We start from the raw sequence: 27,324 nt of genomic DNA, 5'->3' as shown, positions 1-27,324 counted from the left end.
GCGCATTGTGTATTATGCATTTATGCAAAAGTGCGTTTTAAGTTTCGAAACTGCACACTGATTCGGCGGCAGAAACGAGTCTCTCGACAAGCTTAATCATTAAGAACGTCTCCATGACCAAGTCATTTTCTCTCACGCGCACGCGCGCGCGCGACTCAGACGACGTGTGAAGCGGCCTTTAGGCCGATCGCAGGGACCACGCTCGGTTGGCTCCATCGGAAAAGGAGGGAGCGAACGTGGCGACAGAGCGAGGAGACGGTTGTCCGCGCAAGGTTCTGGAGTGCAGCAGAAGACAGCGGCGGCCATTTTTCTGCTGACATTGCCGTAGCTGTGGCGGTTCGGCGGTGTTCCTTTTTGCCGTGGGGATCTCTCTCTCTCTCTCTCTCTCTCTCTCCTCTCTCTCTTTCTCACGAGAGCGCACAGACAGCGGCGACGGTGACGACGGTTGCAACAACGACGACGACGACGACGACGACGAGGAGGAGGAGGTGGAGGAGGAGGAAGAGGAGGGAGCGGCGACGAAGTGGCACAGGCGACAGCGGGCGGTCACCGCGGACTTTTTGTGTGTAGTGCGTATTAAAGAGATAAAAGCCCTGCATGAGATAACGCGATAAGAGAGCAGCGAGAGAGAGAGAGAGAAAGAAAGAGTAGCGAGAGAGAGAGAGAGAGAGAGAGCAAACGTCAGTGATAGGTCGTGACTGTTCTTTCGACGACGGCGGTGGCTGCGGCGGCAGTAACGGAGGAGCAGGAGGAGGAGAGGAGGAGGAGGTGTGGTGTGACGGGTGCTCTCGCGCGAACGATCCGAACTGCGATCGCCAGTCGCGCACGGTCGAGTGAAAAGGGAACGGCTCGCGGTTCGCGGACGCGATTGACGGGCTGAGGGTCGACGATAACGGGGTGCCATCGGGAATACAGTCGGAGTGACGTTGCCGATAACGACGGACAAGACGAGGAACACGAGGACGACGACGACGACGACGACGAGGAGGAGAAGAAGAAGATCGAGGACGTGGACGTGGTCGGCGACAGGCAGCGAGAGGAGAACGAGGACGAGGTTGACGACGACGACGGCGACGATCAAGAGAAGCGCGACAGTCGTGATACGACGCTCTCGTATAAGACGGTCGACGATCGCTGCTACCTAGACGACAACATCGGCGCATCACGTCCGTAGGAGGCTCTCTCGCCCCGACGAGGGCATCGTGTTCGTCGTCGTTGGTATCGTAGCGGTGCACACACAGTCACGCGCCACCGCGTACATCAGCGCCGCGGGATGGAGAGGCGAGCCGCTTTTGTGCTGCTGGGGATGCTATATTTAGCGGGCACCCTCGTCACGGTCCAGGCAGGTGAGTCGCGTACTGCTCTCTCGCTCCTTTCGTCCTCTAGCCGACTCGTTTTCTCTCTCTCTCTCTCTCTCTCTCTCTCTCTCGCTCGTTCGCTCGCTCTCTCTCTCTCTCTCTCTCTCTCTCTCTCTCTCTTTCTCTCTCTCTCTCTTTCTCTCTCGCTTGCGTGTTCGCCTGTCCGTTCGTTCGTGGCGATCGTTTATTTGTCTCTCTCGCCATGCCGCGCCGTCGCGTACGCGGAGGTATTCTCTCTCTCTCTCTCTCTCTCTCTCCCCGTCGATTCCCGGTATCGTCGGCTAAGGGACTCGTCGTCGTCGTCCGCCGACGTCGACCGCGACCGTCTTGGCCGTTGGGCGATTTCTCACTTTTTCGTAGCCGAATACTTACGAGGACATCGACGACGATGTCCACGGGACGGACTCGCGTCGGTCGATAATGGCTCACGCGATTCCGTGTCCCGTACACGGTGGATGTTAATTGACGCTTACGATGACTGATAGTGCAAATCGAAAACGGAAATTGCCACGGTGGGAACCGCCACCGCGGCCCCCGTGGGTATCAGGAGGACTCTTTAATTTTCGGCTTGGATTTGTGCTGTTATTGATGAAGAACGTGAGGTGTGTACGTGTGTCTCGACTCGCGCCTGCGACTCGATGGCACAAAAGTCTCGTCCTCTCGAACGCGCGTCCTTTCGAATGTTGCGCGCACGACGATTCGTCATTCGACGACGTCGCGTCGATAACAGACAGACGGCGGTATATCGGAAACGGTATTACCGGTGACAAAATGCGCGTCTCTCTTTCTCTCTTAATCGCGCTCTCCTCATTCCGTCTCTCGGGCCGTATCTCGGGTCTCGCTTTTTCCGGCGGCGCAGCCGACGAGAAAAACGCGCGCTGAAACTTTCCGTCATTCCTGAACTTTGCATTTGAAAGCGAAGGTTCCATCGATTTGTACCACAACGCACACGACTGCTCGCCGAGGTCTCGCCAACCAGAATCGCAGTTGACAGTCGGATTTAATTAAGTCTGGCTTAACGACTTCACCGTGCCGTCGTGTATAAATTACAATCGTTCGTAGTACGAGCGAAGAGATTGCGCGCATAATGAGTTATGATGATGATCGTTAAGAGACGAGCTGCCGCTCCTCGAAACGCCTCGGCTTGGAATTTACAGAAATCATTATCGGACGACGAAGCAACGGGTCGGCTTGACGACTTCCGATAATTTCTCCGGCGTTTCTCTCGCAGGCGAACAGCGTCATCTGTCTGGACCCTAATTCTCAAAAATTTGTGAAAAAAATATCGTATATGATACTTCATCAACGGGGCAATTTTTAATTGGCTGAGAATTGTCGTATCTAGACGTTTAATGACATTCATGAAATATCGCATAGGATATTTCATGAATACGTCATTAAATATCGTGTACGATATTTTTCACGAAATTTTCGGGAATAGGGAGTTTTTGCGATACCGTCTCTCAGATAAACGGTAAACATAAAAGTCGCGAATAACGGTAAACGTTATTCGCTCTCAGAGATAACGTCGCAATGTACGCGACCAATAGCATTCGTGATTTACGTTTACCGTATCCGAGAGACGGTGTTGCAAAAACTCCCCAATAAGATTTCCGGCGCGACGCAAATCGCGCTCGAGCGAGTGCGGATCTGCGCGTGTCGCGTTTGCACTTTTCAATGTTAAGGCTCACTTTCGAGTGAGCGCGGCATAAATACGTGTATGCTCGATATACGCGTGCGTTCTGTGTCGCGCATTCAGATGCTCAGATGTAAAGGTCAAAACAACTTGAACATGGCTGCTCGTCGCGGCATTGACACTTTTGCTTCAAGCAGCAGGTGCACACACGCGATTGTTCCTCGTCTGTTTTACACGAGAAGCCTGCGTAACGCAGGAGACGCATTTAGCGCTAAATGCGCGATGAGAGAGAATACCAAGCTTGCAGTTCTGGCTACGAAAATGGAACGTCTCTCGGAGCACGATTTCTGCCGGGCGTGATTACGGATTCTAATCTCCTGGAGACCACCGGCAGGGACAGAGAGAGAGAGAGAGAGAGAGAGAGAGAGAGAGAGAGAGAGAGAGAGAGAGAGAGAGAGAGAGAGAGAGAGTAGCCAGCGAAAAAAATCAAGTTCTCCAGCGGCGCGTTCGAGCGAATTTATCGCCGAGTATATATATTTTATTACGGCCGGTATCGATCGCGCGAACTTCGCTCGAAGATTAGATTGTCCGTCAGATAATGGCAATCGCGAGATTCGCCCGCACCGACGATCCGAGACACTCGCCTGATACGAGATGAAGTTCGGATTAATTTATCGATTTATCGGGAAAGAGGGAGAGAACTTATGAAAGATCTCGCAGCTGATGCAACTTTTAGCGGCCGCGTAATTTACGGCGGTCCGGCCAATCGGTGGCCGCGGCTCGCGATGAAAGGGCGAACGCGCCCGAAGCGATTGTGGACGAACAGGAAGAGAATCGCGTTTTTCATGTTGCATCCGTGTCGATGGTCTCTCTCGCTAATAGCGTTCCACCTTCGCCGTCTTATTATCTCGAGCGTCGGACGTTTCGCAACTGCGGAGAGGAAAAAACGGAGAGAGACGTCCGCGGAGCTGCCTGCGAGATAATACGTGTGCGATTTGGTGTTTTTTTTCTCTTTTTTTTTTCTTTTTCGAAAAATATCTCAAGCTTCCCTCGTGCGACATTATCGCTCCCGGCCCCCTTTTTAATCTCAGCAGCAAATCTCTTATTTCTCTTTAGGGGAGATAATTTAAATTTTTCTTCCTTCTGACGCGTTCTTATCGCGGCAATTAGGGAAAAACTCGAGCGGCAGACAAAGTACAAAAGCCGACGATTGTCTCGGCGGTACGAGTGTCTTTTGTTGACACGAGGATCGCGCGCTTGCAGTTTTATCGCATAAGGGCGCTGCTTTGTGATACGCGCAGCGCGATTGCACGTGCTGTTTGCTCTTTCTGTGTCTCTGTCCCCCTCTCTCTCTTTCTCTCGACACGGTTTCGCGAGATCCTCCGTCGCCCGCTCGTCGTGTTTACGGATGCGTGGCGTATTTCGTCGCGGTATAACACGCTCGGCTTTTAGACCAGCAATATTTACAGCGCCCGAACACGCGCGTAATGTGTGCGAAACGATACGCACACATACTCGAGAGACGAGGAAACTCGTCCAGACGAGGACCGAGAGTTACAGGCTCATTTAGATTCCCGCAACATGTGTTCAGCGTGCACGAAAGCGCAATAACGCGCAGTAGAAGAAGGAAACTCAAGGATCTGAGCCATCTAGATTGAAACCTGAAAGCCGCGATTGGAACTGAAATCCAAGCCAGTTGTCACATCCAGCCTGTCTGGAGCAAAACTGCCTCCAGCCAGCCGGAGATTTCCGGAGAACGTGGCGCGTCCGCGGCGGCTCTCGCTCGTTTCCCTTCCTCGTCCGCGGCAGGTCGCTCATAAACGCGTCCGTGAGACAAATTTTTCCGCGTCCGCGGAAACGTTTCACCTCCATTACAGAGATTACTTCTCTAATGAGAGCGTACACGAGAATATTACCTTGGACGGACGAGCGGAATTGACAGCTGCGAAAAACCGAGTCGTAGCTGCGCGGACCGAAGAACGTGTCCCTGCAATTATTCTTTCAAAATAAAGGTGGGGGCGGGGGAGGGGGAGGGGAAAAAAGCTGACTCGTCGAGCGCGATGATTAATTACTACGACGAGCCGCGCGCACGGAAACCGCGGCGGGACGTTTATTAGCGGTTCGTCGGTATCTCGCGCGACGCGGGCATTGCTTTCTAGGTCATTTAATGAGACTTATCGACACCGTCTCGGGACGCGTTCTAAAAAAGTTTAGTCGATAATGCTGCAACTGTGCATCCTCGCGAGTCACGGCACGCTGCGCGCCCGCCGGCCAGTTGAGCGCGCGCACGCTTTTTCCTCTTCGCGTTAGCCGTTAATCTCCGATTAAAAATAATCGGAGACACCACGGTTGATGATGTGTCGCTCGGGGGGAGGATTCTCGCGTTCCTGCTCGTTATCCACTCGTTATCGCGCCATTATTGACCCTTTCGCCCCCGAGTAATAGTACACTGGGGCGTAACTGAAATATTTTCAACTACCGCAGATTTATGCGTCAGCCGGATTTTCTGCATAAAATGTGTAAGATGAAGGGAAGAATTTTCAGCCAGAAGGAGCTTGCTGCAGCAGCGCGTTGTTGTCGAACACATGTCTGATTTTTCTTCTAGATCCTTTGACGATTATGAACCCAGTGATGATGAGAGACAGTGCTAAATTAACATTCTATTGGTACACATGTATCTATCATCCTCCCCTGCGCACCCTCAACAGATAATTCAATTTCTCCCATTAAAAATCCTTCATTTCACCTCGGAGCAGCTGATCCTTATCCTACCTTCGATTTGGGAAAAAAAAATTATATTCTGCGATGAAAAGGTTAAGTCCCATGAGCAAGCGACGGATACCGACGGCTACCGAAGCGCACACACGAGCGCGTCGATATTTTGAGAGCACCGACACTAAACAGCGAAAACAAAAAGGCACCATCCGCTCGTTGAGGCTTTTTTGATCCTGCTGCTAATGGAACTATCCATCCCTTTGATCCGCTGCGCAGGCGTGCCTGGCGCGAGGCATGTTTATCTTTTTTTTTTTTTTCTTTATCTATAATAATCGATGCGTGACGGCGCGCGAGCGAGCGAGCGCTTTCGGCGAGTCGCGAGATAAATCGCGACGTTTTTTCACCGATGAGCACCTCTTCTCCCGCATAAGGTGTCGAATTTCCCGCGCGCGCACGTAGAGAGAATGGCTGCGTTCACAAGAACAAAATGATCAGTGAACGCTTAATGATCCTCGCTCCTGATTGGTAAATATTTCTGGGTCTGTGAAGAATCTAAAAGAATGCTCCAATTACAGATAATAATCACTAAGCGCTCACTGATCACTTTGTTCTGCTGAACACAACCAATGTCGCGCGTCCGCCCATGCCGCGGTTTTCGCAATCCGCGATCGGCAGCGCGCGATCCCGCGAAAGAGAGATCGATGACGACAACGACGGCGAGGACGATGACGGTGAGAGAATGACGACGACGACGATGCCGGTGAACTATTCGCGCCGCGGCAACTTTTCCGTTGCGCAACGTTTGACCCTATTTTCCGTTCACCCAGAAAACTCGGCGTTCCCGCGGAATGGTAACCCATATCTGGTATCTGTCCGCCGGGGATCGTTATAGACCTAGCTCCGATACACACGAGAGAGAGTGAGAGGAGGGGGGGAGTGAGGACGGAGCAAGCGAGCGAGAAAGAGAGAGAGAGAGAGTGGAGGACGTCGCCTCTGCCTCTGCGTTTGTGCCAGACGAGAATGCTAAAAACTTAACTACGAATAGCTGCGGTCGCCTATTTTTACATTTATAAGCCGCAACACACAAGCACTCATCATAATATTCCGTATGAAATCACAGCCCGCTGTTTTGCCGGGAGATTTCTGCGCGCCAGCTTCGCCGCGGGGCCGCATGTCGTTTCGCTCGTACAATTGTCAAGGTCAGGAAATCTGAAAATTTATGCGTCTGAGAACTTATGTGGCTTTTCGAAAGACCGCGCAGACACGCTCTCTCTCTCTCTCTCTCTCTCTCTCTCTCTCTCTCTCTCTCTCTCTCTCTCTCTCTCTCTCGTGCACTCACATGGGCGAGAATACGAAGAATCGCGGGGATCTAGAAGCGGGTTTGGCCGGGGGCGAGGGAGGAGGAGGATGGCAGCTTAGGAATTCTCAGCTTCGGGCATCGACTTCGCGGCGTCGCGGGTGAAGTTTTTCTGTTTTTTATCGAATGCCATCGGAGTGGTTTCTCGCACCAGCGCGCGGCTCTTCAGCGTGGCCATCTTTTGTCCGAGCGCGGGCGCCGCGTGCAGCCGCGGCAGGATATCTCTCTGTTCTGCCGAAGACCAGACGAGAGACAGAGAAAACACTAGTGCGTCTCATCCTGTAAGGATGTGTCTCTATTTTTATATTCTCTATGCGCGCACGCATACACGCTGCGCGAGTCCCATGGCTTCGCGGCCGCGAAGCAGGGCTTTCGAAATTAACGGTCGTCTGGGAATACCTTCGGAAAGTGTGTCACATCTTGCATTTTTGAGCGCGCGCGAGCGCTGCGCTCAGAAATGCAACGGAATCCGCGATGAACATTTTAGCGGGCCGACGAGCCGCCGGAGACGACGTCTCGCGCGAGGCCGCATTTTCAGCGACGGCGACGATGCGGAGAGATGAGGGGAGAGGCGAGTCCGAATGAAACGAGGGAAGTGCAACGCGCGAGAAGATCTCCTGGGGGAAATGATATTACGGAAATTGCGGATATCGGTTTTCCTCTCCTCTAGCGTCGTTGTCGCCGCTTTATATGCGAATCGTGGGTCGAAGGGGTGTCTCGAGGAAGTCTCCCGCTGGAAGTTTGCCCCCCACGTGCTCCTGATCGCGGATCGATCCCAATCAGTTAGTTGTCAGGTCTGCACAAGCTGACGTCCTCGGGTCCTGGCAAGTCGTGCAACGCAACGCAACGGAAAATTACTATTCGGTGTTTTACGTTATCGGTGTCTCTGGCTATACGCGTAAAGGCCAACTGACGTTCAGCGATTAGCCAACGGTTTATATACGGTTGCACGTGAACACATTTTAACCTGACGAATGTGTTCAATGTACACTCTCTATCTCTCAACATACGTACTATAAATACACGTCCAAGATAAAGATACTGCGGACCCAACTGTCCTAGCCTCCCAAGTCTTCTCATCAATTCTCGCTATACCCTTATCAGGTGTACCACACGTACAAGAAGAAGAGACGGATCGGTTGAATTGATGCGGCAATGAACGAATCAGATTTCGTCCGAGGGAACCGAGTCTCCGGTCCGAACTTCTAAGAATCAGAAATTCGATTTCCTGTAACGTTGATCAGTTTTCCTTGCCGCGCGTGTATGAGTGCCTTACATTCACCCAGTTGCGTTTGGTTTTTGCGCGTACCTGATGAAACTCCTATATATAGTCGGTATTCTCGCGATAAAATTACAGCAGTTCCGAGAGAGGACGATGGTTAATCTTACTAAAAGTATAATTATTTCCAGCGTCGGCTGAAGGCCGCTTTCGAAATCCGTTTCGGAAACTTTGGTTCAGGAGGAGAGAGGAGAGAGAGAGGGGGGGAGGGGAGAGACAGAGGAAGAGAGGAGAAACAGAGAAAGAGAGAGGAGGGAGAGACAGAGGAAGAGAGGAGAGACAGAGAGAGAGAGGGGGGGAGACAGAGAGAGAGAGGAGAGACAGAGAGGGGGGGCAGAGAGAGAGAGAGAACGAGAGAGAGAGGGAGAGAGAGAGAGAGAGCCGGTTTAAAATAACACATTCGTAGTTTATTGATTTTCCTCGGGATTACCGTGCCCCGCCGATTCGCATTTGACGGCGTGTCAGTCCGCCGGACAATTCCTTTCGCGCGAGCTTCGCTCTGGTAAATGAAAAGCGTCAAACGAGCGGCGTGTTTACGCACACCCACGCCTGGCCGGTCGGCCGATCTTGACTATTGAGTTATGAACAGTTAACGGGATGTGCGCGCGTGTGTATGTAAGTCGAGTTTCCGCCTCGCGACTCGCGCGCTGTCTTCATCGGGCCTCGAGTGAAGACCTCGAGAAAGAGAGAGGAAGCGCGAGCATTTGCGCTTGGCTGATCATCGCTCGGGAATTCATCGCTGGCTACCGAGCACTTTTGGACGTGGGCAAAATCGACCCGCCGTGGAATCGATCGCGAGAGTGATATACTCGCGAGGGAGTCGTGTTTGTGTGTATTACACGTATGAAATTCGATAGAAACCGCGATTCCCCATCTGCGACTAAGCGCCTAAAGCCCATGTCACACTAGGGATTGAAGATCAAGGATTGCGGATTGAAGATTGAAATTTGACCAATCGGAATAAAGCAAATTAAAACCGAAGTTCGTTGATTTGTCGAAATCTAATCTTCATTCCGCAATCCTTGATCTTCAATCCATAGTGTGACATGGGCTTAAGGCTGGATTCTCGCTGCGTCCAAGACGCGGTGAGTTCTCCGTTAAGGTTTTCTCGAAGAGGGATGGTTGAGACGTGGGGGGGGGGGGCACGAATATTCGAGTGAAAAAGCACCGAAGGGTGCTTCCGACGGAATCTTGGACAGCTATCGTATAATTTTCTCCCGGGACGTAAACGCGAAGTGTGGAATCTCCGACGATGTGAATTTTCGAACTGTTAAAATGTGAGATTTTTTATATGGACTCTCTTGTCTCAAAGGCTGGCGAAATTTAATGAAAAAATTTAGATATTTTTGCAATACACAGTATATATGTATAACTTTTTCTGAAAACGAGTAATATCACATTCCAATTTGAGACGCTGATGAATCAATGTTCAGCGACTTCACTTTTCGCGCATCTAGTTTTTCGCACAATCATTCCGCAATTGTGGCAAGTAAGGTCCGCGGTGGGTCAGGATGAGCGGAGGAGTAAAATGTAAGAAATCCTCCAAGTTGTACGACCGCTGCCGCCGCTTAGACGGGGTTAATGAGAACCCAGCTTAATGCCCGAACGATGTATCGAGTGCGAGGCATAATAAACCGCACGCTCGCTCGTAAATCTCTTTCACCTTGTATTGGTATGCGAGCGAAATGGGACAGAGATACGCTTGCGCGCAGAGGTGACGTTGTGCGAAGCGTGGAAGTTGTTCCGTGTTAATTGTCGCAAGGAGAGGGAACCGCAGAAAAATACAGAATTCGTAAACGAGTGAATGTTGCTCGTTTCGAGTATTCCGTGAGTTTACACACTCGTAAGTCTGTCATAAGCTCATAAACATCAACTTCACTCGAAATACATTTTGTATCTTGCATGGAAAAAAAGAGACCGGTCGGGTATTGACGTGACGATGAAGGAAACAAACGTGTTTCAAGCCAAGGGAACAGAACTGCCGGTCTTTTCGATCTCAAAATCGGTTCGAAGAACCAAAAATCCTGTTTCCTTCAACAAAAACCCGTTAATCAATCCGAGCAATTCTTCGTACTTCGTGGAAGGGCTTTCTCCTGCGTGGCCCCCATCGCAGCCATATTGCATAGTGATATCAGAGACGAGAAATGACACGCCGGAAATATGTTTGCATGCCACCTCCAAATAAAAAGATATTTGTACGAAAGAGTACTTCAGGTTGTCAGAGCATACTTCTCCTTTGATAGCTCTCTCTCTCTCTCTCTCCCTCTCTCTCTCTCTCTCTCTCTCTCTCTCTCCTTTCCTTTCGTGCAAATATCTTTTTATGCGAAAGTGGCACGTAAGGACTTTCAGCGTGCGTTTCTTCGCTCCTGGACGTCACCGATCGAGATTCTCCGGTAGCGAGGGGCCAGCGGTGCGATTTTGTAACTCGTTAAACAGATAACGTTAGAAACCGTCGTTGAGAAAGAGAGAGGGGGGGGAGGGAGGGAGGGAGAGAGAGAGAGAGAGAATTCGTTAACGAGTTTCGTAGTTTACTCGAGCGACAGTCCGGGGAAAATAGTAAATCGCGTTAACTTCGACGTTCTCTTTGTTCGATGCGCGCGCGGCCCTTTTATCAGGCGTTCGTTATCAGCGCTGACTCGCGCGCAATCCGCTCGCGGAAGATCGTCTTGTTTTGCCAACGATATTCGTTGACTGCAATCATCGCTAATAACGCCGTGAAGACGGCTTCGTCCCGGCCGCTTTCGTCTACGTCCCCGTCGTTGCCACTCGGAATAATGATACGTGCTCTGACTCACACTCTCGCCGACCTCATGCCAGACCTTTGTTGCTGCCGCTGTGTAACCGCCATGACACGTGTAACCAGCACACACACACACACACACACACGCGCGCGCGCGCGCGCGCGCGCATGCATGTGTACGTCATCGTGTCGGTAATTTCGCCGATTCGTCATCAACGCGTAGAACCGCCGTCGAGAGGAGAGTTTACGTAAAACCGTTCGCTCGCTCGTTCTTCTTCGCGTCGGCTATTTGTATTTGATTTGTTGGTAAGATGCATTCGCGTGTCGTTCATGCCGGCGCGCGATCGTCTCGACGAGGGGATAAATCAATCGCCCGTCGAGAAGCAAATTCTCGCTGTGGGGATTAACCAGAGCAGACCCGGGGGATGTCAACGTTAATTCGTCGTGGACGTTTTCACGAAGGGTGACTCGATATTTATGCCGGGACCTGAATTTAGGCGTCGTGTGAAAACGTTGTCGTGCAAATACCGTAAGTAGTCGGAAGTCGAATATTAAAGAAAAAAATAAGAAAGAAACGCTGGGGAGAAGACTAGCGAATACCGTCGGCGGCACTTGGCTGGATTAACGCTAATTGCTCCCCGCGAAAGAATTCCGGCCTATTGTTCTATGAATGATTGTACTTCTTAGGAGACTGTTGTCTATGTGATCGGACATGGGGAGGGGGGGTCGATATTGCGCCTGTGTATGTGCTCGTCCACGACCGGTGACGTAAGAGCGGAAGGACTTCTTTATTGACCACGCTGACGTAAACATGCGTAAACGCGCGCGCTCTCTCGCGCGCGTAATCAATATTCAAATTATTTGCAAATTAGAGCGAATGCGTTCCCCCCTCCGCACGTGTTTTCCGCGAGGGCGACTCGTCGCGCGAGCTCTCGGCGTCGCGCTCATTATCGATCAATCGCGTGCGAGCACGTCGTGTGTGTGTGTGTGTGTGTGTGTGTGTGTGTGTGTGAGAGAGAGAGAGAGAACTATGGAATTTTTATTAAATTACTTTCTCCCCACGTATGTATATATAATCAAGTATTCTTTTATACAAACGTCTCTTCATTTGGAAATGGTAACGGCGAGAGTTTTTCAGAGTGTCATTTCTCGCCTCTGACATCATTACCCAATACGGTGAGCACCTGGAAGCCTTAAAACATGGTAGGACGCTTAGGACCGGTCGTTCCAACTTCTTGGTAAGTTAACTGACGGTTAAATCATACGTTTGTCTTTGTTTTTCCTTCAACTTAGGCAAGGACAGACATATGATTTAACTATCAGTTAATTTACCAAGGAATTGGAGCAACACCTGCCCTTAATCGTAGACGTAGAAAATTGGAAGAGGCATACGCAAGGTACACCGCCTGACATCCAGGCGCGTAACAGCAAAAGTTACAAAAGTTAATAACATATAGCATCGTGAACACATTTGCGATGAGAGCGGACGTGTCGACTGTTCAGCACTTATCATCCTGTCTATCATCCGCTCGGCTGCCCGAAGCCAGACGTTTTCGAGGGTCGCCGTAACCAAGGTTACTCTCATTTATGCGGGCGCGCTGCTTCGTCCTGCGCGACTGTAAGGCACGGAAATAACCGCCAATGAATTTCCCTTGAAACACGCCGAGGTGGAAGGCCCGAGCTTTGCCGCGGACGATGAAAAATTGTGTCGTAACAGACAAGGCATCGCGATAATTACTCGGGAGAGCGTCGCTCGAGCGATCTCTCTCCCTCTCTCTATCTCTCTTTCTCCCTCCATTGAAGAAAATTCCTCATTTATCAATTTGTCAGTCGTTAACTCGTAAATTCCTCCGAGCGATTTGTTCTTCCCCGTTCTTCTCCCTGAGAACGTCGTCTCCAACAGCAACAAATTAACACAGCGGCTACCGGGTAGACTAGCTTAATTAGATTAAAGGGGCAAAGCCTCGATATCGATCCTCATTTTCTTGCCGTTCTTCACAAACTTGACTCTTCTGCCTTCTTCCCGGTCAAAGTGACGTATTCGGGGCCGGCGGTCGTGCACGAGGGGCAACCTTGGACTATCGACTGCAACGACTTAAAGGACGATGATCCCATTAGATGGACCAGGAACGGCCAGACCTTGGAACCTGAGCTGTCCAGCGGTCAGTTGGTCGTCTACTCAAAGTCTGGCACTGGAAACAGCAAGCTTTCGGCGACCCAAGCAACGGAGAACCACGATGGAGACTACAAATGCACAAGCGACAGTGCGGACTCCTTCCACCTCTCGATATATTTCGGTGCGTAAACCAACGCGACATCGCGATTTCCTCCTTTTCTCCCTCCTTCCTTTGCGACTCGCTCTCTCGCACACTCGCGGGCAGGAAGCTGCTCGTCCGTGATCCTTCGCGCAATTCGTTTCGGGAGACGTCCGTCTGGCTTAACGGAATAATTAATAATAATAAATTGATAATAATAAACCTACCGGACCCGGATTCTCTCGTCGTCGGGCCAACAATTACGAGCAAACTTCCTGTCCACGAGCGCGACATCGTCGTTGCTTCCATCAGGAGCGATTGAATTCAATAAACATCAACAAGTTATTACACGCACGTCGCGCTGCTTTATTAATATCTTATTCCTTCTTGCATACACGCGTTTATTACAGATTCCACCTGACAGACATTGATTATCGGTTAAATTAATAAGTCAAGTAGCGAGACCTATACAGAGATACGTGGCCTACATCTAGCATTTTCTTTTCTGTCACACCTGATAATATTTGAGGACTGATAGTCGATTGTGATTACGTGCCGATCGAAATGCCGATCTGTTTGTCTCGCCTCGCACGCCCGAGACTCTTTATCATTATTTGTATCGTTTCTCTTCGTCGGTACGAAAGTATCAGGAATATTCCTCGTCACTCGTGCTAGTACATTGTAAAATTATCAGCGCATATTACGTCTTTTCTTTACTAATATTACGTCCTTTTACTAATTTCCGCCCCGGCTATCTCCGGTGTATTATATAATTTTGTTTCTACCGAAATCTCAAGCTCGAGTGTTTTCTCACTTTCGAATGAACAAATATGTGGAAGGGAAAAATCCATCAAGTTTAGTAGGAAATTAATTGCGACGTACGACTCGCGCGCGTATCTAATCGCGCGAGATAATCGACATCTCGCGTGTAATATTATAGTGTTACGTTATAGAGAGCACGAGTTACACTTCATTTATCTTCTGATAAAGGAAATTTACCCAATGGCTTTTCTCGTATTCAACGGTCGGAGAAACGCGAGAAGCGCGAATATTTTAATATTTAATTTTGCGAAAATACAACGAGGTTCAGGCAAATCAGGTGGACGTCAATGAACTTGTTCAACGAAGGTAGATTGTGCGGGTCGCTTCGTGTCTTTTCGGCAGCCGTGATTCTCACATATTATTACGGAATATTTGGGACACGTTTTAAATATAACCGCAATAGTTGCTGCACCGTGGCTGCTGCATTGTAAAATACTCGAGCACTCGGAGGAGCAAAGTTCCGAGTGATTCCTTCCGCGTCGCTGGATGGGATTTTAATTTCACGGAATGCGCGAGGATACGCATGCCTGCCCCCCGAAATCTTTCCGGACGATCTCATTCACGATCGCAATCGTGAATCGCTCAACAAAAAAGTGCACACGCATGCTTTCTTCTTGATGATTTATTCGCGAGTGTAAAACACATAGCGGTGATATTTACATAGCGCGCAATACCGAAAGACAACGTCTTGTTTGATGCAGACATTAAGATTAGAGTACTTACGCCCAGGGACATACCTTTGGTACTCGAATGCACAAACAGAAGCGCCGGCGATAAAACGCAGTGGCTGAAGGAGAAGACTCCGGTAGTTACGACATTGGGCGGCAATGAAGATATCCTCAAGATTGACAACGAGACCGGCACTTTGGAAATTTTAAAGGACACTGAGGAGGTTTACGGGAATTACACTTGCAAAGTAGCCAACACCACGACGGAGTACAGAGTCGTACGTGAGTACTCGAGCGCAAATCTCTTATATATTGATCCGCATCGCGTAAAATTGCATTCGACGAGAAGGTATATGTGTGTAAACAATCAAGAAATTAAATTTAGAAATTGAAATTGAATTTAAGAGCTTAGGAAAGTTTCTCTGTTAAGTTTGTATAAACTTGTATTCGTGCTGAGTATAATTGTGTAAATATACCCAGGTGCGTTTGCACGTGTCTCATGTATCTCCACCTTCTTCATTGAGAGAATATTTATTTTAAGAAGGAGGAAAATCTCGGGGGGGAGGAAAGATTAGCACACATACACACGTCTCGAGAGACGGCGCGAGATGTCTCCAGCTTACATCGGGCGTTCTAAAATTTTAGCGAAGCCAATCGCACACCTGGCGGAATCTACCAGCGTGGTGGAGGGCGAGAAGCTGCACTTGGTATGCGGCGGGAAACAGAGTCCCGGCATAAAGATATCCTGGACTTTCGGCGATCAGAATTACACGCGCAGCAAAGGCCGCGTGAAGATCGCCAAGGACCAAGAGAGGGGTATCTACGGCGCCGTCCTAATTGTCGACAATATCGAGATGAACGATCGCGGTAACGTTATCTGCAGGGTGTCGTACAACTGGTCCGATCCCGTAGCGGAACACTCGTCAGAGGCCGAGACATTCCTCAGGGTCAAGGACAAGCTCGCCGCGCTCTGGCCCTTCTTAGGCATTTGCGCGGAGGTCGTCGTGTTGTGCGCCATCATCTTAGTTTACGAGAGGAAGCGGAATAAAGCAGAACTGGAGGAATCCGACACCGACCAGAGTCCCGATACGTAAGTATCTTTCCATTTCAACATTTTTGTAAGAATTGTGACGTGCGTTTTGTCGCTTTTAATATCATCGAAACGACTATGGATGGAGGAGGGATCATGAGCTTTAAACCTTGTGGCTACGTTACTGAAAATCGGTTCGATTTTATTGGCCGGATATAAAAATCGTAGGAAATCATTGCGACATTACCAATATACTTGCAGCCATTTTCCCAAACTTTTTATACGCGACCAAACCGAATAAAATCGGACCGAGTTCTACAATCATCGTTCGATGAGCGATTATAATACTGAAACGCGCATTATCTCTATTCGCCTGACGCAGCCTTTCAAATCCTATCCATGTCGACGAACCCCTGGAATGGTACATTCCGCTGCACGGACCCTTTCCCCCCGACCTCCCTACGTCATCTGGTTTCATCAAGCCCGCCAAGAGCGTTCATTTCATATCCACCTCGGATAAGTTCCGGAAACATCACACTCTAAAATCTGTTCCGATAAGTCTAAAATGCTGCTGCTATCTGTTTAGACAAAAACAAAACGCGAATGACGATTATGATCATCCTATACTGTCCCATTCCGAATATGATTAGAAATTTGCGATACTCTCGACGATAACTCTCTGTTCGTCCTTTTGATATTTCGTTCTCGTTGAATTTGTAGCAAACCAACGCCCAACAAGGAGTCCGACGTCAGGCAGAGGAAATGAAACAACAAGTAGATGAATGAGAGCGATACGATAGAATCGGCAAGAAGAAGTCGTCGTGTGTCATAGTGTGCTTTAATGGGGATTCGCAAAGACAACGGGATGCGGCTTTGAACGGGGAATGGATTGTTTCTAAATGTGGAATAGACACTGGGGAAAGATGGACAGCGAGGTCGAATAAGCCACTCATAGTGCACACCTGCGTGAACACAGGCTCGTGCAGACGCATGGCAGGATCACAAGTTACTAACAAATTAAATTAAGCCTTATTATGGTGTTCACTCCATTTATCAGATGTTCGCCTGTTCGTATTCTTTAACTACACTGCTTTGACCGACGAAGAGAGAGAGAGAGAGAGAGAGAGAGAGAGAGAGAGAGAGAGAGAGATATGTGTTGACACAAGAATTATGTACAAGTGCCGATGACGTGAGTGCGTACCAGGAACGGAGGATGGCAATGGGCGAGAGAGGGAGAGAGAGAAAGAGAGAATAAGTAATGCATGTATGAATGAAAAAAAAAGCTAACAAAAAAATACCAGATCGATAGATTGAAGAAGAAGCAGTAAATAAAACGGCATGTCCGTCGATCGCGAGTACGCGCACGTGCGCGATTATATATACATATATATATATATATGTATATATATTATATATTATATACATAAAATTTCCCACGGAATGCTTAGAAGATTTGCAGTACCACAGACTGTCGGGCGTCGCGCGTTCACTCGTCGCATTACATCGCCTCCTTCCTTCTACCCTTTCCCGATCTCGCGCGGTACTCGCGCTTCGCGTTCGACGGACGCGTCGTGGGATATAGATTCGCGTAGACTCGTTTCTCAAATCGCACGTGTGACCGAAGAAAAATAAACTTTATAGTAGGGCCGAAAATATGCGCTCGATACTAGTTATGTAATAATAGGAACGCGGGCAGTGCGTGCCACATTTGGCTTCCGGATACGCTCGCACATTCTTGAGGATCATAAGAGGGAATGAGGGGGAGAGAGAGAGAGAGAGAGAGCGAGAGCGAGCGAGCGAGCGAGCGAGAATGAGTGAATAATTGAGAGAGAGAGAGAGCGCGAGAGAGCGAGAGCGCTTATCTTTGGCGTCGCCTTATTACGATATATTCCATCATTCGTGGAGATATCCCGGAAGTCTGGCTGCACGCGACGCCGTTGTTAACGACATTAATGTAATTAATACTGTAATATTATTGCCATCGTTACTACTGCTGCTACTACTATCGTTATTATGATTATTACAAGTATTATATCGTTAATTTTACCACTATTGTAATAATTTATAATCCGTACCAACACGATTCTCTATATCGACAGTGTCGTCATTGTCAGGTGTTTACAACTTCTGTCCACAATTGGGGGAGTCTAGTGTACCGCCGTGGGTGCCGCGGGTTCATTTTATCACCACTCCTCCCTAGGCATCATCTAGGCATTAATAGACCAATTACAATATATAGAATCGAAGCCGCACGGGAGTAATACTCCCGAGATGAATAGGGTAAATCTATTAAAGAAACAGGACGCGTCGACTCTGTTTAAAAATGTACAAATGTTTTATTGCTCAAACGTCCATGCTTGCTTTTAAGTAGACGCACTTGTGTCGGGCGTGTCGGCAGATTCGATAGATGCGCGTGTTCGTCGAGCGACGTGAGTCTACTAAGTTAACGCGAATCTTCCTGTCTCTTCGGATAGCTCTCGAATCTCCGGGATCGCCGCGTCCTTGCGTTTTCTCCAAGGTCCTCGAGCGCCCTTCCCCCCTCCCCCGCCCCTAGCCGTATTCTCAATGCCTTCAGGGCTCGTCGACATTCGATGCTGAAACCCTGGGCCTGTCGTAGAATACCCTCGAACATCCACGGCTATCCAAGTCGTGAAATACACCTTCGGACTCGAGGATCTTCCCGGAGCGTCATGGCGACGTTATACATAGTTACACGAGTTCCACCACTCCAAAAGCACGAAAAGTTCCCGACGGGCTTGAGTTCGCGCACTCTCTACAGAACCGCGCGCGTCCTATGGATTACTTCTTTGGTCGTAAGCGCCACTCGTACGCTTCCGTACAGGGACTTCCCTCTCGATGTCTCACGCTCGCCGAATCGACCGAGCGGCTCTTCGCCGCGAGAGACAGAGAGAGAGAGAGAGAGAGAGAGAGAAAGAGAGAGAGAGAAAAAGAAAAGTCACGCGGGAGAATGGGAAAGAAATACAGATAATAGCACCGCAGGGAGTCTGCGACTTCCTTTCCGCTCGCGTCCTCTGTCGCTAATAACAAGTCGTATGTACAGATGAACCGTTTCTCATTTTCTCTCTTTCTTTCTTTCTCACGATTCCATCGAGAGGAAGGACTCGCCGGATCGACGCTCTTCGGGGCCGGTCTACTTCGGCGTCTGGCTGCCGTAGTCCACGTAAACGCGCACGACCTCGCCGCTGTACTTCCGCTGGCTCGGCATGAAGTAGAAGTCCGGTTGGTTCGCCTGTGCCGCGGCGCCCGCAGGATTGTGCAGGCTCTTGGCGCGCTGGTAATGCTCACGGCGATCTTGAGTGTAGTAACCGGGCTGGATGGGCGCCGAGTGCCTGGCGCCGGGCGCGCGAGGCAGGCTGTAGGTCGCCCTGGGGCCGACCATCCTGGTGGGCCCTTCGACGGTGTCGGTGCCGTTCATGCTGGTCGTACCGTTGCCAGCCAGCTCGCGAGGTCGCGGCAGACTGGAGACCGGCGGCAGCGGCGCTTTCTCCTCCGTCTCAAACGCCTCGAATGCGAAGTTTGTGTTCGCGCTGGACGCGTAGTCCTTCCAGGCGTTGTTGGCGATCAAACGCTCCTGCGTGGGGGGGAAGAGAAAGAGAGAGCGATGTGATTAGCGTGTCGGGTTTACTCAGCCGTGAGCAATGGGGATAACCTGGCACTGCTTGAAACGATCGGCGGGTATTTCTTGGACGACCCTGAAGTGCCCGCCGATGGTATTTAAACGAACAGAACGGAGTACTGTTTGGTGAGAAAATTTAGTTTGGATATTCAGATTAGATTTTATGAGGTAGCGTGTGTGTGTGTGTGTGCGAGAACTAACACGTATACTTGAAGAATTCTTCTAATTCTCAAGCAACATAAATGGACAAAATACGTCTTAGAGACACTCTGAAGATGTTTGAAACAAGTAAGATGTCTTCCAGATCTCTCATTTATGCCATATGGGATTTGTCTTAAGCAGTGTGCTCGCTTGAAGTCTTCGTCCTTCAACTTCCATTCATGATATCTTATTTATACACATACATTTAAAAGAGAAGATGCGAGAGTAAAAAACTGTACAAGGCTACAAGCTTTCCTCGACTGTCCCGTATTAGTAAAAAATTAGATAGACGAGAAGGAATTAGAGAGCAATTAGGGCAATTATGTGGGGAAAGAGAAAGACAGAAAGATGCGACCGCAAAGAGAGAGGGAGGGAATTCAGCCAAGGTTAGCGGGCTGAAGAAAACGAGTAACATTTGCGCACCGATTACACTCGACGAGGAGTAGAGTTCTACCAGCTGGGATTAGCCCGATGCATTTCGGACGGGACGTGTTGGTGGTGATGCCGAAGGTGATGATGATGATGATGGTGGTGGATGTTGTTGTTGTTGTTGTTGTTGTGATGGTGATGGTGATGGTCGCCGTTTTGTCGATGGTACCGCGTCGCGTTCGTGCGGTGAATCGGGTTGGGCGCGTCAGAAGAAGCCAGAGGCAGCGAGTACACCCTCTTTATGGTCGCGAGGAGCGCGGGTCATGCAACACAAGCGAAGCAGAAGATGCCCTCGGGTTTATTACGGGGCGAGAGCGTAGTTTGTGGATTAGATTCCTACGGGGTGTTCCAAGCAAGTACGCGCGATCGATCGGTATAGTTTGCTTTCTCGCTTCCGGAGGTGAGTGAAATGGCGATGGTCGCCGGTAAACATCAACCAACACATCAATGTTATAATCTGTCGCTCAACAACGTAACTGTTACGCGCAACATGTATCATACTGCTCTGACGTACATTGCTCTAAGTGGGTGAGATTATGATATCGATGTTATATTGTTAGTTGGCGTCTACTGGGCTCGTTTTATTCAATATCTGCAATATCATCTCGCAATTTCACGAGTCTACTTACAAGTATAACCGCGACCTTCGCATCTCTTGCTTATTTAACTTCCCCAATCAGCAGACAATACTTCTTTAACGTTTTGCAAATGTTCATTTTACATTTTTTTTTTTACATTTCTTCCATTCATTGTACAAAAAATACTTATTTAACCCGTTTATTTAATGTATATTTCACATTAATTCTTCATTTAAAATAATGATAAAAAAAAAGATTTACTCAATGTTTATTTAATATTTATTTTACGTCGATAAAATTCGTTTAAAATCATTTTCAACGTTTTGAAAATATCTAAATGTTTCTTTAAATACTTTTGAAAACATTTTTTAAATATCTTTTTCCGATTGGGTTTTCATTTATCCGTTCAATTATTAGAAATTGTGATTGATATGTTTGATTGAGGTTACAATACCGATATATGGAAGATGCACAACATTTTCCGCCGTGAAGCACAATACGCTCTCCAACGATAATAATTTTACACGCGTTTTTCTTGGAAGACCCCTTAGATATCGCTATATATTGTTGCGACCGCGCGCGCCATCGAAGAGAATCACATCGATATGGCTATCGATATATATCGAGAGATTGAGACGCGACCATCGACAAGTGAGGTTATCGATACAGGCGCGGTCGTATTCGGCAGCGCGCAGTTACAACGATAAAGTCGTTAGGAGAGAGAGAGAGAGAGAAAGAGAGAGAGAAGAGCGGAACATAACACTGAGAAAACTTGGGATGCGAGAAAAAGTGGTGAGAAAGTACGCGAGGAGGAAGTCAAGAGAGTTTCTGACACTACAAGGGGAACGTACCTTGGTCGCTCGTCTCTTGGAGCTGCGATAGAGGGTGCAGCTAGCCTGAAGCAGTGCGAGAGCCAGCAACGCTGCCACGCAACCGACCACGATGTAGAGCTTCGTTGCGCCCAGGAACAGGTCCGACGAGGAAGACGGTAAGTCGTACTCGTCGTCCATATCGATCTCGTTCACTGAAAGTGACACGCAATTTCATTAGGAGCGAGATTACACGCGCGTCACTCGGTTGAATCCTTAAGGTTACGTCGATCAAGATGGCGAGCGTTTGAATGACTCGAATGACTTGAGCGCGGCGCCTAGCATTTCATATGTATCACCATTCCTGAAATTATCGGCAAGAGCACAGGCTTTTGCATAACGCATAATACATAACGCATAAGAGAATAAACCAATTAGTTTTCTTCATTTCCCTCTTCAGGATAGAAATGAAGAACTCTGATTGGTTAATTCTCTTATGCGTTGTGTATTATGCGTTATGCGGAAGTCTGTGCTCTGGTCCTTTCGATATCTTATGCTAACGCATAAGGACACACAGAGAGATGACACTTTTCATGTCACACACTCGTGTGACGCGGGCAGCAAACGTGTCAAACATAGATATAAATTGAGCCCTGCGTGTATTTAAATAAGAAGAATAATTATGTTATTAAATAAATATTTAAATTAGGACATCTGGATTAAATACAATTTATATATATATTTATTATTTATTTGTTTAAATATATATATATATATATAGATTGTGAAAAAGTCTGTCACGTAAAGATCCGTATTAAAATCCGATTTCAATTCACAAGGAAACATAGGAAACTCGGAAATTCAAAAAATCATAAAACTTTGTGTGATGGGTGGTTTCACCCCCTCAGACTGGAATTCCGCAGAAACAAAAGTTACTTTTGTATTACGGATGAACTACTTTACTTCCACACAAAGTTTCCGAATTTTTGAACTTCCGGGTTCTCTATCTTTCCTGGTCAGCATAGAGGCATTCACAACGTCCTGAGGTGACGAGCATATTGAACATATTAGTGTGAACGTTTGGCCATGTTTGACTGACCTCGGGGTGCCCTGACGAGCAAGTACTGCGGGTCAACGCTGAGTGCTCCGACCTTGCCGGTCACGATCGCCTCGCGTAGCGCCTTCTCCGCTTCCACGCCGGAGTCCGCCGGCGATTTCAAGGACCTCCCCTTGGCCTCGTTCTTGTCGAGGATCAGATTCATGCGCGCTATCACTCCTTGCTCGTTGTCCCTGCGAGAGGAAGGAACAAGTAGCGGGAAGAACTTCTCGCTCGCGTCGCCGTCGCGCGCGCGTCTTATCTCGTTACCTTCGTAGCTCGTTGAGTCGGACTTGATAGTAGCCCGGGAGCTTCTCGAAGACCGGTCCGAAGCTCTCCGATATCGTGTTCGAGATCACCTCGAAGTCCGGACTGCCCGACGTGGGTGCCGTAAATCCGTCGCCCAGATTGACGAGCTTGACTTCGATATCGTAATGCAATCTCGGAGGCGCGGGCGTAGTCTGCTCTTCGATCTCTGGATCAGCAAGAAAGGAGCGATATTCGTTTTTCTGCTTTTTTTTTTTTTCTTTCCGAACAGAGTCTGAGGCATATTTCAGCGAACCTTTCGCGGACGCGTGCCGCGACAATGTTCATCTACTTATTTACTACTCCTAATATTCTGATTTCGCACATTGTTCCGATATTTGTAATATCGCCCGGCGCCCTCGTTACCAACCGTCCGTTCGCAGCACGCGTCGAAGCGTGACCGTTTTTCTTTTTCTACGAAAAAATGCTGAAACTATATATTTGAAATTTTTATCCTTCACGTTACACGCGGTATAATTGCACATGGGACACTGCGTCTGCAAAAAGTTAATCACATCGAGATTCCAATTAGCAGCTTGAGTCATCGGAGGTCTGTAAGAGCTAAAAGTGAGGCCGCATGTATTAACAAGCGTGGAAAAATCGAGCCGGGAAAGATCGCGCGATTAAACAACATGTCCGCACAGTCCGCAAGATTTTTTCCCAAGAAACCGTTATATAAAACAATAATAGTCGATCGATTAAAAATAATCGATCGATACGCCGTTAATTGCGCGCGTTAGAAATCATGTCGCGTATCAGCGGGCGCGCTCGCGCGAGCGACAAAAATGCGAGAAACTTCAAAGGTTACCTTCCAAGCCGCAGGACTTGATACATATCCTATCCGACGAGACAACCGGTTTCGCGTCGTGCTTTCGGATCTTCTTATTGATCGGATTGAATATGCCGCCTTTAACCGGGAACATCATGTACAAGCAGTGATCGTCCGTGAACGAGAGGTCCCTGCTGTCCTTCGTCACGCGCTTCCTCGAGAACCTGAGAGTGGTCACGCCGTTCTCGATACGGCCGCTGATGTTGTAGACGTCCTGCGAAGGATCCAACAATGGCGCATTGTAGCCGCTGATCCAAGTGTCCATCACAAAGGCTCGGCCGTTGCTCTTGTCGACCCAGCCGAGCACCGCATCGGTTTGCGACTAGAAATTAAACAACAGAGAACTCTCTACAACACATCAAGTATACACACACTCGATTAAAGGGGTAAAAACATTAATATATAATAAGCGCAGTAATGGAGGAGTAACGATAATTGGAGAAAATCCATAATAATGATAGTAAAATAAGAAAATAAATCTCCATATACATTTCAGAGAGAGAGAAAGAGAGAGAGAGAGAGAGAGAGAGCACATTTTGTCCATATTTTTATCAATTATTTATGAGAGAAAAGTTCCAAGACTGTCCAGCTTGAACGATAACTTATATATATTTATACTTATATATATTATATATTTGGACGCCCACTCTCAGTTGAGAATTTTTTAATGTTTAAAGGATCTTAAAGAAAGAGGACGCACGCAGGTGCATTCGAAGGAGACGAGGCGAGGCGGCGCTTACCATGCTGCCGTCGTTGGCAAATCCAACTCCGGTCCATGCGTTGGTATTCGTCGTGGAAATAACGAACGTTATGAGATCCTGCGGGGAAAAATTTCCATGATATTGATTCCGCGCATGACGGGACGGCATTGTCCGCCTTTACGGGGGAACGCCGAGGAAACACGAGACAAATTACCTTTCTACCCTTGTACGTCCATTGTATGGCATATTCGCAAGTGCCATTCTCCGGCGAGCAATTTCTTGGATAACGCCATTGGCCGCCGCAGCTGCCGTCTTCCAGCGTTACACCTCCGGCGAATTCTGGCTTTTTGGCTTCGTCTGAAACGATATCGATATCCTGCAGAACACGCGAGAACAATGCGAGAAGGAGGGAAGAAAGAAGGAAAGAGCTTCAACGATAGAAGCTTCAACGGCGAGAAAAAGAAACCAAGTAGAGACGTGATAAAATAGACACATCTTCGAGATCCTCGGGGAGGCTCTCGGATACATTTAATCGCTAAGAATTAATCGAGGCCACCCGCGAGCCGCGAGCCGCGAGCGAGGATGTCGGCAAGGAGTAATCTCTTTACGAGAGAACAATGAATCGTCGTTAACTTTTAGCGTAACAAATTCCCCTCCCATAGGGGCAAACTTCTTTACCGTACCGATTCCTCTAGCTCATTATCCTACCTTGATTGTCCTGTATATATTCATATCTTAGAAATTAGCGATAATTTATTAGCCTCCCGCTAACAGAAGAACGGATTCGCCGTCAACATCCTCGCGCGCGGCTCGCGGCTCACAAATGAATTCTTTCGCGATGATGAGGCGCCTCCCATCTCCGGGCCGTCGCCGCTAATGTGCTGCCCACACATCTCGCGACACATCGCTAAACGCCTCGTTATAGCCCGGCGAGACGGCCTCCGTAATGATTTCGCGATACGCGTGTGAAGGCGAGAATACAAAGGCTTCACTCTCTCACCGAAGAAATTCATCGTCGCTGCGCCTCGCTGCATTCCATGCCCGTGGTATTTAAGCTCGTCGACCTTGTAGAAGTCTTTGACGCCGACCTTGGCCTTTTCGAGCCCGCTGGCTGGCTGGTGCACGTACTTGCCGGGCTCTTGACCTTTCGCCCAAATCACCTGCATGTTGCCGTCGCGGATCTCGTGATCGGTCGGCTCGCTCGCGGCCAATTTCCTGCGGAAGACCACCGTCGTCACGCCGTCGCGCTCGTAGCCGAGCGCGGCCGTCAGGCTGTCCCTGCCGCCCCAGTACTCGTCCTTACGAGGCGTCGACCTGTCCCTCGTGTAGTAATCGCCGATCCTGTAATTCGTCCCCCGCGCCATCCCGATGATGATGTCCGTGCAGTCCATGGGGTTGAAGTCGTGCTTCGGCGTGTAGCGGTGCCCCGGCGCTGGTAGCGATGCTTCGCGGGTGCGACGGTATAAGTCTCATTAGTTCGCTCAGTTAAGAGACTCCTGCCGTGTCTTGGATGATGCCGTGAGGAGCGAGGAGGAGAGCCACGCTTTAAACGCTCCCTACGGCTCGTTGTCGGGATCCGTGAAATCCGACACTCGCATCGACCGAACGCTACGTTAACGAGCTTGTCTTTCGTCGAAGCGACAATCGACTGACAGGCGAAAAATCAACGTGACGACAGAAAAGATTAATTAAAGAAAAGAGAAGGTCGTATGTCACACGTTAATTCCTACGGTTATTTCCCGATCGTTGGAGCAGGCTGGAAGTTTCCGCGGCGTTTCAGAAACGTACTCGAGTATCGATCGCGAGTGTCACGCTTTACGGATACAGACCTTTTTACTTGGACGTGAGCCGTAAGAATTTCCGGATTATGGACTCCTCTCTGCTCCCGACGTCATCCCGAGCAAGAGCCCACGACGAGGAGACAGGAGCCTCGTAATCGCGGCAGTAATCGGCCGTAATCGTGCGGAACGACAATGATGAAACTGAACAATGACGCGCTGAAGTGCGTCCGATGCGAGTCCGGCAAACTCGAGTCTCTCGTATTTGTGTCTTGCAGAAGAGAGCTACACGCGACCTTTGGCCTCGCCACAGCGTGGCCAAAGCAGAAAGGTTGTCAGAGTCGACTGAAAAGGAGCCTCTCCTGCGCTCCTCTTTCATCGGCCGAGACACATCACGAGATTTGCCGCGAGACGCACATCTCAGTCACTCGATGCGGATCAATTGTCGATGTTACGGTGTGTTAAAAATGCGGTGTTAAATGGTGTCCTACGGTGTCGGGGTAGTTGTGACGGGTGGAGAGAGAGCTCGAGACACGTGCGTATTTCGTGTCGAAGTCACAGCATGCTGAACCCGACACTTGCGTCGGTATATTTACAGGAGAACGACGGGGTCGGGGGCGGGGGCGGGGGCGGGGGGGCGAGTGTATGAAGCGTTGAAGCGTTATCGACATAATATCTACACAGGTATTTCTTTTCGTGCTTCGCGGCGCGGGGGTGAAGATGCTCGCGGGGGGTTGCGTTCCGGTGCCGCGATTAACGAACGCGAAAGTCAACGTTCGCGATTTCGCAATCGACACCGGCGGAAGAGGCAGATGTCGCGCGCATTATTCCCGCTTCTTATCGACACGCTAATTACGCTTTCTCGGCAAACATTTGCCGTTGCTATCCTCGCGTTCCAGTTGCGCGCGGACTTTTCCTGGCGGCGCGGCGGCCTTACGGTTATCGTGAAAGTCGTGAATGCCGAAAGTAATGGGTGCGAAGTATACACTGCTGATCGCGCATTGTCGAGGTGTCCAGATGGCTACGCAACTACGAGAGATTTCTGTCATACTTCTCGTCTCAATTTCTCTTCGTTAGGACCATGTACGTACGCGCGGAAG

At 49.1% G+C, this 27,324-nt stretch overlaps 2 protein-coding genes and 1 long non-coding RNA gene across 7 annotated transcripts in view; 2 read left to right on the top strand and 1 right to left on the bottom strand.

The window, feature by feature from the left end:
• The first annotated feature begins 457 nt into the window (after positions 1-457).
• On the top strand, positions 458-17,906 carry Bsg (immunoglobulin domain-containing protein Bsg). The gene is made up of 5 exons (XM_011149944.3): positions 458-1,346; positions 13,119-13,382; positions 14,864-15,112; positions 15,476-15,920; positions 16,581-17,906. The coding sequence occupies exons 1-5, from the start codon at positions 1,274-1,276 to the stop codon at positions 16,624-16,626; spliced, it is 1,077 nt and encodes a 358-aa protein (XP_011148246.1). The 5' UTR covers positions 458-1,273; the 3' UTR covers positions 16,627-17,906.
• Positions 17,907-18,172: 266 nt separating this feature from the next.
• The window catches only part of nahoda (DOMON-like domain-containing protein nahoda), a 36,312-nt gene continuing 27,160 nt past the window's right edge, over positions 18,173-27,324 (bottom strand). For 2 of the 3 annotated variants that reach the window (XM_019843781.2, XM_025305254.1), the window contains 8 exons: positions 25,447-25,890; positions 24,661-24,803; positions 24,486-24,563; positions 23,725-24,067; positions 22,881-23,085; positions 22,614-22,804; positions 21,557-21,729; positions 18,173-19,452 (listed from right to left, as the gene is read on the bottom strand). In XM_019843781.2, coding sequence (XP_019699340.2) covers positions 19,012-19,452; positions 21,557-21,729; positions 22,614-22,804; positions 22,881-23,085; positions 23,725-24,067; positions 24,486-24,563; positions 24,661-24,803; positions 25,447-25,890 — 2,018 coding nt within the window. In that variant the 3' untranslated portion in view covers positions 18,173-19,011. Of the gene's footprint in view, positions 19,453-20,121; positions 20,365-21,556; positions 21,730-22,613; positions 22,805-22,880; positions 23,086-23,724; positions 24,068-24,485; positions 24,564-24,660; positions 24,804-25,446; positions 25,891-27,324 lie in introns of all 3 variants that reach the window. The other variant, XM_019843782.2, reaches the window with a different exon arrangement.
• Positions 21,575-27,324, top strand: part of LOC112589988 (uncharacterized) — a 56,033-nt gene continuing 50,283 nt past the window's right edge. For all 3 annotated transcript variants that reach the window (XR_003113909.1, XR_003113911.1, XR_003113910.1), the window contains exon 1: positions 21,575-21,693. This is a non-coding gene — a long non-coding RNA (uncharacterized LOC112589988). The remainder of the gene's footprint in view (positions 21,694-27,324) is intronic.

Source organism: Harpegnathos saltator, unplaced genomic scaffold (genome assembly GCF_003227715.2).
Source record: "Harpegnathos saltator strain DR-91 unplaced genomic scaffold, Hsal_v8.6 scaffold684, whole genome shotgun sequence".
In the NCBI taxonomy this organism is placed as follows: Eukaryota; Metazoa; Arthropoda; class Insecta; order Hymenoptera; family Formicidae; genus Harpegnathos; species Harpegnathos saltator.
The sequence above is the reverse complement of the archived record's forward strand: the minus strand, read 5'-3'. Positions and strand labels throughout refer to the sequence as shown.